The 16,108-nt window shown below is 41.0% G+C and overlaps 1 protein-coding gene across 8 annotated transcripts in view; it reads right to left on the bottom strand.

The window, feature by feature from the left end:
* The window catches only part of EML6 (EMAP like 6), a 120,094-nt gene that overhangs the window by 9,116 nt on the left and 94,870 nt on the right, over positions 1–16,108 (bottom strand). The window contains exons 28-38 of one of the 8 annotated variants that reach the window (XM_040611380.1): positions 11,712–11,726; positions 10,443–10,451; positions 8,775–8,853; positions 7,456–7,585; positions 6,161–6,259; positions 4,946–4,966; positions 4,407–4,580; positions 3,495–3,703; positions 2,385–2,542; positions 1,565–1,679; positions 128–320 (exon numbers count right to left, since the gene is read on the bottom strand). In XM_040611380.1, coding sequence (XP_040467314.1) covers positions 128–320; positions 1,565–1,679; positions 2,385–2,542; positions 3,495–3,703; positions 4,407–4,580; positions 4,946–4,966; positions 6,161–6,259; positions 7,456–7,585; positions 8,775–8,853; positions 10,443–10,451; positions 11,712–11,726 — 1,202 coding nt within the window. The other 7 variants (XM_040611376.1, XM_040611377.1, XM_040611378.1 and 4 more) reach the window with 7 other exon arrangements.

The following is a 16,108-nucleotide window of genomic DNA, read 5'->3' as shown; positions in this document are numbered from 1 at the left end:
GAAAACCCCTGCTTGCTTTACGTGGCTGCACAAAAGGGTGTACGTAGCTGGCACGTCATTTAGTTGGGAAAATGCATGGTTGTATAAAATGATCATTTTTAATCATACACTTTTAGATTTAGTGCACTCACTTTGTCAGACAGGTCCCAGATTCTCGCTGTCCCATCATTACTTGCCGAGATAAATATGTCTTTTGAGGGGTGAGTTGCTAAGCCCCAGATTTCCCCTTCCATGTGACAGTCAATCAACAAGTTTGAAGCAGCATTTTTTTCTCCTACTTCAAGGATTTCTCCATCTTTTGTTCCCACTAAAATTTTCCCCTATTTGTAGCCAAAAAAAAAGAATGAGAGAAAGTTTGTCAGTGTAACAGACAGGATCAACGGCAGTAAAATACTGATGTGTTGCAGAAATATCTGTGATAACTCATCTTGATTTATACTGCCTGTTCACGCAGCATCTTAAAAACAGGAGAGTAAATCACTGGCACTTGCACATCTCGCGATCTGATATCATCGTCTGGTGTTACTGTTGAGGGACTGTGGCGGGCTTCTGTCTTGCCATTAAGGATTTTAATTCAGATCAAAATGTTTACATACAAGTTGGCAGAGCACGATTCTCATACCTCTGAGGTAATGAAATATATTTGGGCAATAATAAAAGATCAAAACAGGGATTTAGGCTCAGTTAGACTGTTTAAGAACACCTTGTATCTACCCTAGCCGCTCTGTCGCTGACCAAACCACAAGAGCTCTCTTGCCAAATACTTGGAAAAAGCACAAACAGGTACAGTTTGGGACTGGTTCACTGCTCTTTGATTTGAAATATAAACCAACATTCCTCAGTGGCGGTGTCATCAAAGAGCATGTCAAATTCCTGAGACTTGATATATGAAGGTAAAGAGAGACCGTTTTGTGAAGTGTTGGGTTGGACAGATACCTATCACATGAAGAAACACTCCTGCACCATCACATGCTCCTTTCACAACGCTTGCAAGCACTACTGAAACACGTGCAAGAGTGACTTTAGCATGTCAAATTACTCAGTTATTTCTACTCTTCCGCTTTACCAAAACTTAAAGTCCATCACTAATTCTCAGTGGCAACTTGTTTTATTTGTGACTTAAAAAAAAAACCCACAACAAAAAACGACCTAGGGTCCATTCCGCCTCACCGAAGCACCTCGAGCTGTGCCTACATTTCACGAGAAGCAGCAAGCCTTGTAGAGTAGGTACCCAAGTTCCTTTTGTTTCTTGAAAAGAAAGGCAGGAGACAAGGGCCTGCCCTGGTGAAACACGTTCCGACACTTAGCACTGTCCTTAGAGGCCTTAAAGGTCCTCCCCTCTCCCTGCTGACTGCAGAGAAAGGCAGGCACTAAGCATGAGGAATGCAGATTAAAGCCCGTGGCTGAGCTCAGGGAGACAAGTAAGGAAATGTCACTAGGTGGGCAGGCAAAGCCTCCTTCCATAACTTCACATAACTTTTCTCCCCGGTATTTCCCTTCCAGCCTCCACCAATACAGAGCAATGCGTGCCAAAGCGTAACATCTGCCGCGGCAGCTCACTTACTTTCCCCCTGCAGACGGAGCGCACGCACTCGATGAGCTGGCCTGTCTCGAGCTGAAACGCGCGGCACCGTTTCATCTCTTGATCCCACAGCTTTACAGCTCCCCCTTCTTTAGTGCTGCAAAGAAGCGTGTTGTGTTACCCAGATGTCTCCTCCTGCATAGGCTACAACAAATCCCATATGTAAACCCCATCGGTATTTTTCTAATTAAATAATAAAACATACATCGAATCACTTGCTATTGTATATGGAGACGCGTCACTACTGTGCAACAGAAACCAGATAATAACATTTAAATCATTCTTCATGTTTTAAACAGCGTTGTGCCTCATTTCCAAAACCCAAATTGTTCTCTTCCACTTAATCTCAAATCTCTGCCACCAAGATAAGCTTGGCACATACGTTAATTCTAGGAACTCAAAGAACTTGCTCATCACAGAGTCCCCCCTGGGAGAGGTTGTCTGTAGCTTGACAGAATTAAAAAAAATAAGAAAACCCCACCTATGCCAAGCTGGCGGGAGCCCAGGCAACAAGAAGCTTACACAGGGGTTCCTGTTGATGGCTAATTTGCAGCTCAGTGCGGCCTTTGTGTGTAACATACGTTACTGTGACCCTCGAGTGCCCTACTTATTAGTCCTTTACTTACTAAGACACCTGGGCATATTAAGTAAAATTTAGATTGAAACAGCTACAGTACAGATACCATCTGTCCCGTGGAAGTATTGTGTATGTCTAGAGTATTAGATAAATTGGAGGGGGGGGAAACCACCCTAATGTGCAAGAGACAAGAGGTGTGCGCTTTAGGAAGATTCTATGCCTTACGGTCTCTCCTTCCCTCCTGTGACAATGAGTCCATCTCGAAGAGTCGTGTACATTGTGAACACTGGCCCTGTGTGAGCTTTTGCCACAAGTCTAATCAGAAAATGATCCTTCCAGACGTAGACATCTCCATTTATGGCACCAGTAAATGTAAGGTTATTCTGCAAAGAACAGCAACAATCTCTGATGTAATACATATACCTTAGCTTTTTCATTCAGCTTGAATGAAAATGCTTTTAGCTACTGAATTTCCCGAGAAAAGTCAACTATGCAATGAAGGTAGGAATTAAACCCATCTGCATCAAGGGAATGAGTTCAATGAGTTTAATAACTGCACCCTAATGCTGTTTCTAATGCCATCAGAATAGAAAGAAATGTTTAGCACTAAGCAATTCCTGACAACAAAGTCATTTGTTTGGGCACAAGGATGAAGATCTGGGAGCCCGATTTTATACGCTCACATTTCACACATTGGTACTGTTGTTCAGGGTGGATAATGAGGAGCAAGGCGTTTCTTTGAATTGGTGATTTGTATAATATACGATTAACCTTTGCAAAGGTAATTTCTGTAGGGTTTGTGAATGAAGCAGAAATTACTTCAGACCTTGGTATCATGGTAACATTGCTTCTGCACTATTGTCACGTATTAATTTCCTTAACTGTGCAGACTAAAGCATGGTGCTGTTTCCTTAGTGATCATACTGGAGAGTGTTCTATGCTGTCACCGTTAGCTGGATCACTAGCACGTGTCATACCAAGTACTGTTAGCAGGAAAAAAGGTTGCAGAGCCTACACACAAAATAACTATGGCATTTTTCTAACTTAACTAGAACTAGCAAAGTAAAAAAGTAAAAGCCATGGCAGCTGATGCTGTAGGTATGCACAGACATTAAAAAAAAAATACGTTCATGACCAGAGAAACTCAACCCAGCTTGGAAAACTTACATAAGGATCTAAAGGTGTACAGGTTTTACATTAAAAGTTTAACTACTAAGCAAGAGCTCCAGGGTCTTGCAGGGTCCACGCTGCACTGGATTTTAACAAAGAAAATTTACACTTGCAGTTTTAATAAAAATGTATCATAAAATTCTGTGGCAAGTAATTTGAACTCACTGCTCCGAAGGCAACAGAAAGCATGGTTTGCATTTTGGCATCTTCCATGGAACCAATGACTCCTTTCTTATAAAGCAAAGCACTGCCAGCTAACGTCCAGAACTTCATGTGTTTTACCCCAACAGATACAAACTGTGTGTCTGAATCTGGGCGGAACTCTACAACGAATATCCTCTCCAGGTGTCCTCCTCTGCTAGCAACTTTAGCCCCTGTTTGGATTAGGAAAGGATAAAACCAGTTAAATTTACCCACAAAATTAAGCTCTGACACGATTTTATAAAAGAAATTCACCTGGTATTGGATTAGACAACTGTGCCCCAGATGCTGAAAGCTAACATCATTTTTTGCAAATCCCAACACTATTTAGCGTATCAAACATCTTAATTCATGCAACCTGTAAGGGTTCTGGGTATTCCACTGCATCTGACAGCTTTAGGAAATGAAAATTTATGTCTTCACAGCATGACCCATCTCCTTGGTCAGTGAAGTAGCAACAGAGAAATTGTGAGTTGCCATCGGGTGAAATGCACAAGGACATATCTAATGAGCTGAGCCACTCCTCCTCCCCACCGTTTCAAAAGATGATAATTATTTTCTGGAAATGACCTCCCAAAGGCCTAGCTACAGTGCAGAATTTCAAGTTTGAGTATTTTAGGAAGAAAACCAAAATACTTTCCTTAATTTGATGGAATTTAATATTAAACAACATTCTTAACTTACTTCTACTTAGAATAAACTTATTTTCTTATTCATGTTTTTCTAGTACTTTGCTATCTCCTTTAACTGACTTTGTCTTAGGGAGCCATGATACTCAGACTAAGAACACAAATCTATTTCAAAGACTTGAAAGGGAAAGCAAGCAATTGTACCCAGTTCCGTTAGGCTGAAGGAACATGATTTTTCCAGTCTTACCTTCTTGCCACCGCCACACTGTGATAGTGTGTTCTGGATCAACTCCCACTGAAACCAGAAGTTTGCCAGTTGCGCTGAAGTTAACATAGTTGACCCCTTTGGTATGGAAGCAACGTAGCATTGAAATAGTTTGCTTACTCATAGCATCCCATATATGAATTGTGGGAGTTGTACCTATGTACAAAAAGATGTATTGGAAGAGAATTAATTCAGGATCTGAAAAGTGTCAATGCAAAATGGGCATTTTTCAAGAACATTTAACCTAAACAAACACTTACAAGTTGCGGGGCTTTGTTTTCTTTTAACAGTACTCAAAAAATAAAACAAAAAAATCATAAATGCTTGCAAAACACAGGGGAAATCATTGTATTTCATGAAGTAAGACAATTCTAAAAGAACAGCATAACATTCGTGAAGAGCCTCATGCAAAAGAAATCGTCTGTAGATGTTTCACTTGTATCCGCGATTCACAGATACGAGGTAACATGAAACTTTTACATAACTCTGCTGACTAAAATTCACAAACAAATCAGCCTTACCTGGAAATTCTGTCATATCACCTGCATTGTGAGAGCAATGGCAAATGAGGAAGCACCAAGGGAAAACAATAGGTGAAATAAGTCATGTTTCTAATGCTGAAGTGCCAGCGTCGGCACCAGAAGGAAAAAAAAATTAAAAATCTGAAAATGGATATGGATTAAATCAACAAAACAAATAAGCAGGAATATTGTTGAACTTTTTTGGGTATATTGGTTTTTATACACAAATCTTGCAACAATATTTAGTACTTTGAGTTTTTAAAATGCTATTTAAAAGAAATGCTGAAGACATGCAGTTTTTAAAAATTAATAAATTAATCTGTAGTTCTACAGAAGAGCAACCAAAAGCAGGAAAACCAATTTCATGGGCACTTAGTGGCAGACTGGGAAAAGGGCCTTGAACAGGCACCTTTTCCGTGTCATAGAAATCAATCAGTATTTGGAACCGGAGCTCTGACAACACGTCCAGATCTTGTGTTTACTCAACGTTCAGATTGAAATGACAGCGCCCCGTCCAGGCGTTCATCTACTACCACTTTTCTGCCTCTTGTTAAGTCATGGACTCCTTCCAGACTGATGTGAATTAGAATAACACCATTCTTTGTCATGAGGTTAATTACTCCAGTATTGAGCTGGTTTAAGTGGAAGGCAACAGGTCCTTCTCCAGCTTTAGGACAAACAAGCCTGCATTTCCCATCCAATGCTTAGTCCTGCGAAAGGAGTAAACATTGTATGGGAGAGTCCCAACAGGACCCTCCGTGTAAATAATAAACACCTAAACACACACGGCTTCACAACTGGCCCCTGCCATGTGTCACAACTTCTGCTGAGCTTTCACTCCGTTTCCTTTCGTTTCTGTATAGCTCTTGTTCTCCTGCACAGGAAATTCTCATTGCTGTGTTTTCACTGCTAAACAGTGCCTTGGCTACACGAAGGAAAGAGGGCATTCTGTAAATCTTATGCCTACACATCAATGAGATGATTTAGCACAGTTTATCTAAGGTTGCTTTCTGAAATAGGATTATACTGCAATTAACTCTAAAAAAAACCCCTCACAATCAGAGATGACATTGAAACTGCAAGAAATCAAAGGAAAAGTTTGAGGACAGTAACACTGGCATGGCCTGCTACAAATTCCTACACAAGAAAGCCCAAAATAAATCAGCGCCCTTGATAACTTTTGAGTAAAACTTTGTTATACGGAGAGTCACCTACCGATCTGGCTGGTAGCCACAATGTTTTTATACTTCGGGTGCTGATTCACGGTGAGGCAGAGAATGTCATCAGTATGCTCCAGGTAGAAACTCTGACTACCTAATGAAATTCAGACATGTTTTTATTCACAACAGGATCGAAGAAAGAGAACTGGCACTGAAGCAAAGCCTATCCGAGCAGCTTGCTCCTGCTGCCAGGCGGTACTCCCCGGGGGTTCCTGGGGGTAGGGCCGCAACTATGTCAGCACCTGCTCCGCTCTCACTGCCAGGCACCACGACCGAACGCACTGTGAGCACAACTGTTGATGCACACACACACACACACACACATATATATATATAAAAAGCAATATTTGTTAAAGTAGCTATGTCCAGGGAACCAGGAATCAGCTCAAGAATCATCCTGTAGCCACCTGTACCTGCAAGAAAAAGCAAAGCTGGCAAAGGCAGGGCCCAGGCTCCCCAGCACACGGGAGCAGGCAGTGGGAAACAGCCGAGAGCACAGCCCTGCGACGTCTGTGCTTGGCAGCATCCTCCCAAGGGGAAGGGCCCAAAGAGAACAGCTGGGGGCATCTTCCCAGCCTCCCAGGTCAGAGGCTGTGCGAGGACTGGGGTCCCCACAGGTCACCAGATGTGGCAGCTTTTCTGCCTCCCCGCTTCTTGGCCCTCTGGTTTACTGTGGCATGAAGAGGGAGTATAATAAAGCCAAAGTTCCTTTAATTTCTATCTTTGTTTCTCTAGATATGTATGTTGGCGCTACATCCTACAGCCAGATACATTTTTGGCACTTTTCTTCCTTTTCATTACCCAGAAGGCATGGAATATTTCTACCCCTTCCACAGAGCAATTTGCTCGCACTATTGCATCAGAATGCGCCCTTCCCTGGAGAACAGCTTCGTGAAAACATCCCAAAGTGAAATGACAGATGTTAGTGCTCCTCACATGTCTGCGGGTACTAGGCGTTTCAGCACCCAGGCTCTCCCCCCTGAGAACGCCACTCCTGTGCCCTCAGCAGGGATTTTAGACCGGCACAGCTGCGGGACTAGAACTGGGTTTTATTTCGCTTCCTCCCAGAATCTTGTACCTCTTGAAATGAACAGGATGGCTCTACAGGATGACCCCAACAGGAGAAACTGCTGATGTGATACAACAGCCACTTAAAACTCTTTTGCATTATTTATCAAGATGCAAAATGTGAGAAAATTACAGGAATGTTAAAAAATTAGGGCTTTCAATCAGAAATACTGCACTCGTAAAGCATTTTTTATCTCAAAGTATTGTTTCAAGTTGAATTACCAGTAGAAAGATTCTGAACTATGCCTGCTGCAGCTGTGTGGAAAATAATATCAGCACCGTCATTTAGGTAATGAAGGTTGTTGCGACAATCAAATCCTCTGTATCCAAAGACATGGTCTAAAGCCAGCTCCTGGTGAAGTAAAACAGAAGAAAGAATAAGAGTGAAATGAAAGACCAAAAAAGGAAACTACAGAGTTCAGATCACATAAGCACAGTTCTAAACTAATTACACAAGCTACTTGTAGAGGCACTAGAATAATTAAACAATAATTCATCAGTTATCCCTGTTCTTTTGCTAATTATTGAGGCATGACATTCTCACAGGCTATCTACAATGCTTTGATCGGTTAACTAAGGCACTGCATTTATATTATTATTTCTCTAATAATTCAGCTGGCTGTAAATGTTTGGTTTCTGTAAATTTCCATTCAAAATAGATACAACTTACAAACCAGGCCCAACATTATTAATCTGCCCATCACAGTTTAATAGCTGTATAGGGTATCAGATATTTGCAAATATCTTGACTTCTACTTCAAGAGTCTTCACAAATCATTCTCACAAACTACCAAACTTTAACAGACCAAATTCTGACCGTCAAGTCCTTATATGAAGCAAGGGCAAGCTATAAGTAACTCTATAATTATAAACATTAATCAGAGGTGTAATTTCAGCTTACAATAAGCAATTGCCAAGAAAATTTCTCCCAGAAAAACAGTGATAGTTAATGGATTGCTGTTAAAGTTGCCTCTACAGCCCAGAAGACAGACTTCATTGATCCATCCCAAACACGATTACAGCTTACTTGGAACAACTCAAGCTACACTGACAGACCAAGTGATTGTTGCAAATGCTCCACACAGATCACGGAACAGTCCTTGTTCAGCTTATTACGGGGAAATTCAATCAAGTTGCTTGGGGGGGGGCCTACAGTTTGAGGAAAAAGGTGCATTCCAAAGTAAATAAGCAACGTTGTGCAAACTCCTGCACATGAGTGTGAAATTGTGGTTTCCGACTGCCCATAACCTTGGGGTTACGCAGTGAGTATGGGCTCTGCCTGCCCTTCAAATCAGGAGACAAATTCTGGGTGTGCAGAGATCTGCTGTTAGAGGCAAGCTTTACCACCCTGCATCCCAGGTTCTGTCTGACAGAGGCTGCTGTCTACCATCACCTTCTGGTGCTTGCCACCAGAGCTGAAAGCACTGTCTCGGAATGGCGCTCTCTTCTATCTACACGTGACTTCAGCTGCCCTCAAAACACAGATGATTATCACCCAGCACCTATTATTTCTAAAGCAAATGAAGAAGTATTAAGCCTACCTCCACCAGTTTCTTTTTTTTATTGATGTTGTTCTTTTGCAGTTTTTCAGGTTGAGGAGCAGCTCTGCTAACTGGTGGCCTGAAACAAACATTTTAAAAAGAATACAATCAATATGTTTGAAAGCAAGATAAAAATCTTCAAAATCATAGCGTATGTGAACAGAAAATGCCCCACTGCAACTACATGAGCTTAATTCCTAGCTTTTTTAGAGTTGTACGATAAACTGACTAAAATCATACGCATTTTGATGGAAAGAGCAGAAATAACATTGATGTAGATTTTGTGGATGAGTGGCAGAACAGAATGCCTTACACCATTTTTTAAAAAAAAAAACATAATGACTTCAATCCATGGAAAAATCCTTGAATACTGAATGACAGTAAATTGACACTTTCAGAAATGATCTAAAACATTTCCTACAGCTAGCAGCTGACCTTTCCCCAACTTGCTGCTTCTGAGAAGCCCCATCAACCTTGACATAATTTATTAAAATCTCCTCAAAATCACATTAAAGATGAAGTGATTAATTTTTAAATGTACAAGTCATTCATCCGTGTGAATTTAACAGAGACTAAGGCCAGCAAAGCATTTTTATGTAATTACAGTTGTTAAAAGACAAATGTAGAACAGACTGAAACAAAATGTGACTTGTGCAAATGGGCTTTATGGACAGATACCCTTTACTGCTACTATTGACCCTTCTGAGAGAAAAAGAAGGGGCACAACCCTAGGAGGAGTAGAGGGAGCTCAGTCTCTGGAAGTTCATGACCTTGCAAAAATCAAGCGCTTGCTGCACAGGCTGCCTCCGCGTTAGGTGACCATTGTGTTAGTTTAAGCACAATGATTCTCGCTTTCTGTTAAGGGAAATCCATGAGGGCTAATTGTAACCATGTCAGCAGTGGAACAGCGCCATAAAAATGGCACCGGATTACTGGAGAAATTAGCCCATAGAAATCTGGCCTGGATTCTTAATTACGTTTGATCATCTTTGACTTAGAAAACAGGTCTTGCTAGAAGGCTGGGGCAGAAGTGGTGATGGCAGGAGAATAAAACGAGGTATTATGGTTAAACGCTTGCTCCAAAACATCACTCAGTGGCTGCTGTCAATAACACAAACCCACCCCCACTGCATGCCTTTAAACTCCAGTTGCAGGTTCTGGAGACGGGGTTAAACCAGAGTGGGGCTCTGTAAGTAAAATACCAAAATGCCTGGCCTCAATTTACTTAATAAACACTCAGATTTGGAAAGCATTTCCACAGTTTGAGATTTCAAAAAGTTCGAACCTGATGTACATTACATATATGCTGTGAAAATTAGGTTGTTGATCTCCTTATCCTGTAACTACCGTTAATTTTCATTTTGCAAAAATTAACTGCAGAAGAATGAAATCCCTTTCGCTTAGAGGGAGCTGCTTTTTCTGGAATTGTGGTTTTTATGGAAGGTATTAACGGCAACAGTTGACAAAACACACAGCTAGAACACTGCTACACAGCTAGAATACTTATTGCAGGAGTAAGTAGAATGAAGATCTGAGCTTTACAAAATACAGAACAAAGCCGGAGGTAAACAAACTATCCCACTTCTCAAGCAAACAAGCAAACGCACTGAGTACTAGCAAAGGACATTAGCAGGTGGATCTTGCGACATTAAAAGAGAAAAGAGTTACCTTGATCCCCTTGTAAGCAGCAAACAAAGCCAAGTAAGAAACTTAATACAGTTTAGGTGTACTTCTGACCACTTTACTCATGCACAAGCATTTTTAGAGTTGATCAGTCATTCCTTTGTGGCACAAAACATGCTATTCGAGCATGCCAGCATGAACTAAAACAGAAATTAAAGAGTGCACCAGTCTACAATTTGGAATCATCATACTCTGGCAGCCCTGGGTATACTCTGAACTAAAGATCCTACAGGACGGAGGGAAAAAAGGGAAGCTACATCCATGCTTCCTGCACGCTTTATACTGAAGGAGAACGTGATTCCGCACGTTTGTTTATTTGCAGGTGCCTGACAGGGATGGAAACTGGTAGGCACGTGACAGCCTCATAAGCACTGCTGAGAACGCACACAATGGATGCTTGTTTTCTATCCCAGCTCAGCCTGCAATTTAGCCTGGTAATTGTTCGCTGGTAGGCCAGCTCACTTGGGGGACAGCCTGTACTTTTTTGTTCACAAGGAAACAAGTACCTTTATTCTCTCTGAAAGCGGTCGGTCAAGCCACGTTACATAACCGTCAGCGGTAACTGGACCGCACAGCAGTGCAGTCACCAGGAGAGAAGGGCGGAGGAAATGGTTACAAAACTTAATTATCTTATTTCATTTCAGCCCAGATTTACTAGGGCCTTTAAATCAGCACTTATGAAAAGAATAAATAATTTCCTTGCACGCTTCCTGCTCTTTTTTCTGTTTTAGTGTAATTTTAAAATGGATCATTTTTACACTTTTTACCTAGGAATATCAGTTAGAGTTATGACAAGAGCAAGCCAAACTTTTTTACGAAAGCAAGAGAACACTACTGCTATGACGTGATTGATAATCACTAGACTGTAAGCATGAGATTTAATTTGGAAACATACACATACACACATGTACTTTTATATATATCTATTCACAGTACACACAAACACGAACGTTGTGTGCATTCATATATACATATATACATGTATATATACACAGATGTATGCATTCATTGCCTTATCATCTTAATAAAACAAATGTAAAGCAGCAGTAAATTTTTTACATTTTTAGAAGTCATTTCATTTTGAACAAGTCTGTGACTACACCTGATTTCTTTTCATACATATGGCGGCAGTGTCAAGACAAGAAATTTGCTCTGCAGCAAATTACATATATTTACCCTTTTTGACCTCGCAATCTGCATCGTACATTCACCACAAGCTGTGCTTTATCTGTGCTCTGTGTTGTTAGTACTTACTTGACAATTCCCTGCCTCCAAAGGAAAGCAAGTTAAAACATAATACAAGCATTAACGGTTTCTTTCCAGTAATTTATAATAAATGTGCTTATATTACGTTACAGGATGGATGAGTTCCAGGAAAGATAAGACACAGTCAGACATTAGAGGGGTTTCAGTTCTTTAGATACTGTGAATACAGCAAATAAAATTCCTGTTATTAACAATTATTTTGAGGATACACTCACACAAGTATGCATGGCTATAAATCAGTGTGCTAACTCCAGATTTAAACTGACAAAAATCTCACCCACTGTCTTCATGCAGAAATGTAAAGAGATGTGAGTGACAGTTCTTTCACTCTCTCACCAGGTGAGAAGGCCATCCGAAATGGCCAAGACCAGGGAGCAGGAAGAGGAGCCTAAATCGGATGGACTTACCAAGAGCTGGGGGGGGGGCGGGGGGCAGGGAATGGAGTTCTGGAACAGTGGGCACCCTGAGGGAGAAGAGAGAAGGGATGTCCGAGAACAGGGCCAGAGTGCAGGGGTGGGGGTGGGGAGCGGGGGGATGGTGTTAGATCCACTTATACTGAAAATAACGGAGAAAAACCAGACCAAAAATAATCTTTACAATAAATTCTAAGGGACAGGGATAACAAACTCATGTTTTTAAAGCACATGGCATAATTGCTTCTCTGGTGAGAGATGTTGTCTGCATCAGTAATAAATTGGCAAGAACACAAATATTCTGTTCTGACACCAACGGGAACAGAATTGGATCTTCAAAAACAACGTTGCATGAAAGCGATAAACAATGAGGTTTGGAGCAGGGACAGATGGACAAAAACATCCTGACACTGAGAAGGTGACGGGCTGGGCCCAGCAGGAATGGGTAGAGAAGAAACCAAAGAGAGTCCAGAAGGGAGACTAACATGTGAATTTAGATGGCTGCTTGCTGGAGAGGGAACATACTTGGATGCTACACAAAAACAAAAAGAAGCAGGACTGCTCCCAAGAAGAGAAAGCAAGGTTTGAAGAGAGGTAAGACAATCTACTACTGGTGTCTGGACAACAGAACAAAAAACCCAAGCTTTTTTTTTTTTTAAAAGAAAATAATACTGTTCGTTTCAGAAAAAAAATGCAAAAGCAGCTTTTAAAAGTGTGCTTCTGCTAGTTGACAGGAGGGGAATTCCCAAGCACCCTAAAACTGCTGCAAAACTCCAAAAGCTGTAAGAAGTGATTAAAAGATTTTGTGAATTCTAAACCTTTGCATTTTCCCATGCCAACATACATAGGAGTTTTACATATAACTTTTCAGCTGTTACTTTTCCTTTACATTTTGTAGATAACACGAGACAACAAAAAGGAATAGTATTCAATAGGAAAAATAGCCGAGACTGACACAGCGACCAAAGTGCAGCTGAAACAAAACTAGAGGGAAACATTAGTTGTAATGTAAATTTTTTTTTAAAAGCGTAGCACTGAAAAAGCCTTAGCATGGTTACAGTATTTATAATTTCATATGTATGCTGATGCACTCTTTAAAAAAAAACCAAAAAAAACCCAACAAAAAAACGCCCCAAAGGTATTGCAGAACATATGGCGGTGATAGCCATTTTTGTGCTTTGCAAGGGAAGCTAGTCATTGCATTCACATGTCATTCTGGTTCAGTCTCCAAATGTGAACCAAGGAGAAAAGCAGCTTAGTAAGACGGGTAATCACTTCTGAATGAAATCTGAAGGCCTTTCTTTTTTAACAAGGTCATTGTTCAAAACATCTTGTAAAGCTGTTAGTTTAAACAGCTATTGTAAACGGCTGGCCCTGCTGTGCAGAGATGGGCCATACGTGCAACACACTGGACAGGCAGGGCTGTTGGGAAGATCCTTCAGTCTTGTTTGCCAAAACCGGCTTCAGGGAACACCCTGCAATAATGTGCCTTAGGCAAAACCCACGTTTCTGCCTGGGCTAAAAAGTTTCAAATACCTCAGGTAAGGAGACTTCGGGAGAACTCTCTCCATACACTCCCAAAGCATCAGAATCAACCCGACTTTAGCATGTTCTGGAAGGCCTCTCTCTTTCCTTAGATGTCTCTTGGGGTGTGTGATCATGTTCGAGAGGAAGAGCCTTTTCCATTTTTTTGTTGTTCCTTACATAAACTCTGATTCCCTGTTTGGAAGCTGTGCTTATTGTACAAGTAAAAATATTTAACCAATAGTATATGGAGAACTTTTGGGCTGGAGGTAAAACATACTAGACAGATCCTTCCCCTGCACAACAAAACCTATCGGAAACAACACCTTTTTGATCTGTCCTGGACTACAACCCACACAACAACTCTCAAACAAAGCTGAATGTTTCGCATCAACCTCAGCACAGAGAGCGCTCAGGTTCTGAGAGAGAAACACTGGTAACACATCATGTGTCGTGACAGCATTGGCATCCCTCAATTCCACACCTACCAAGTGTCACACAAATGCAAAAGACCTTTGGGCCAGCTCTGTGCTGACCTGTGGGAGAAGTGAGATTGGCTCAGACTGCAGTAGGTTGGCAGGGATTGTAAAAATACCAGGCACAATGTGTTCAAGCCTGGGGACAACTGTGATGAAACCAGTGTGCTGCCAAATCCATTTAGGATGCATTAACTTGACATAATGCTGCTGAGGAGGTATAAGTGAATATTCCAAAGGATGCTACTCATTCTCGAAGAGTGGGTTTTTGCTGAAATAAGCCCAAGTTATTTTCTCCACCCCAGAGATGTGTTTTTCCAGATACATTTTGAGTAGCTCCCACCTACACATCAATACAACACAGATTTACATTCAAAGCTCTTACACTGCACCCACAGCAGTGTGCATGTAAAAGTGCGTGAACAAATTTTGTAACCATATGTCTAATAATTCAGTTTATGATACAAAGGCTTGTACTTGCCACGTGTGGGGGCTATTTTGAAAGCTTATATAATTCAGCTCATATAATTTTAAAGAAATAAATAATCAAGAGAATAATATTTGAAGAGAGAAAATCCAACTTAACCTCCCTTAACTTCTCCTCTTTATCAGAACATATGATTACAAATGATGCGTAATAACACAACTGAGAACAGGCTCTGAGACAGATAACCCACGGAAAGGGAGACAAGCATGTTAAGAAAACAGAAAACTAGACAAACATGCTAATGCTGCTTTTTGTTTTCTACACATTCAACCTGCTTTAAAGGGGTTTCCATCACCAGGTGTATTACAAGAGTTTTCAGTTTACGTAGAATCATGCAAATCAAACTAAATGAAAGCTGCAAACAGGATACATGTTAGTGGTTAATAGAATGCAAAATGCAAACAAATCTTTGCCTTTCATATTAGTAACATTAAGTGTAGTCTTCACGCAAGCTGGTTTTAATTTTATAATATAAATTCTTTGCCAGTTATAACCGGTCCCAGTTCAAAAGTCAGCCTTTTTCTGAAATAAAGCACAATGCCTGTGGAACACGCAGTATAGCTTACAATTGTCCTGGATTGTCTGGGATAGTCCCACCAGTGACCAAGTGGTCCCATGGTGTGGGAGCACTGCTCTTGGAGCTCCCACACCGTGAGACTGCTCCTGCAGCACCTCTCATTGGCACCCCGCTTCGGTACCTTACAGGCAGAGCAACGAAGAGGATGCCAATCAGAGGAGCAAAAAAAGGAAGAGGAAAATAAGGGCAGGTGGGGAGGAAAGGACATGGAAAGGGAGAAGAAGAAAAACAAGAAGGTTGGGGAGAGGAGAGAGAAACAACAATCAATTAATTATCTGAACCGAACGCACTGACAAGTACAACAGCAAGACATTTTAAAACTGTTCCTAAGCCTCATCTCTTCTGTTCTTTTTCCATCCTAAAGCTTTAACTGCTGATGGAGACAGTAAACCTTGGGTCCCCCTTAATAATACTAGACCATGACTTATTTCAAATCCTGCAAGTAAAATCTATCACGTAACTTCTATGTTCCTTGGAGGTATTAACGGAATCATCATTTTTTTCATTATGTAAATAAATAAGACAGGAAAAGTACATTTGATAAAGCGCTTTCATTTTCTTTTCTAAGGAAAAAAACCTTAATATTATCCCCAAATTTGTCACATACAAGTTTTTTTGCCCTTTATAATAATGAAATTTCTCTGCCCTGTTCGCTCAGGGGCCCAATACCCTGGGGAAGACCAGTGTAATACAGATTTCCTTTTCACCTTGCTGGATGGTGCTAAGCACAGAGCACGTGCTGGGTAGTACTAGAGGATGCAGAGCAGATAACTGCAGATATCTCAAAGGCAGTTATCTGGTATCGAGTATTACTTCCAGTCTGTCCCCCTACTCTCTCCCATGATGGGGGAGAGAAGGGCGAATCAGTGGCTGATCAATTTTGACAAAAAGACAGCAGAGTAAGTCTT

Source organism: Falco naumanni, chromosome 12 (genome assembly GCF_017639655.2).
Source record: "Falco naumanni isolate bFalNau1 chromosome 12, bFalNau1.pat, whole genome shotgun sequence".
NCBI lineage: Eukaryota > Metazoa > Chordata > Aves > Falconiformes > Falconidae > Falco > Falco naumanni.
Note: the sequence above shows the minus strand (reverse complement) of the source record. Positions and strands in the feature narration are given on the sequence as shown.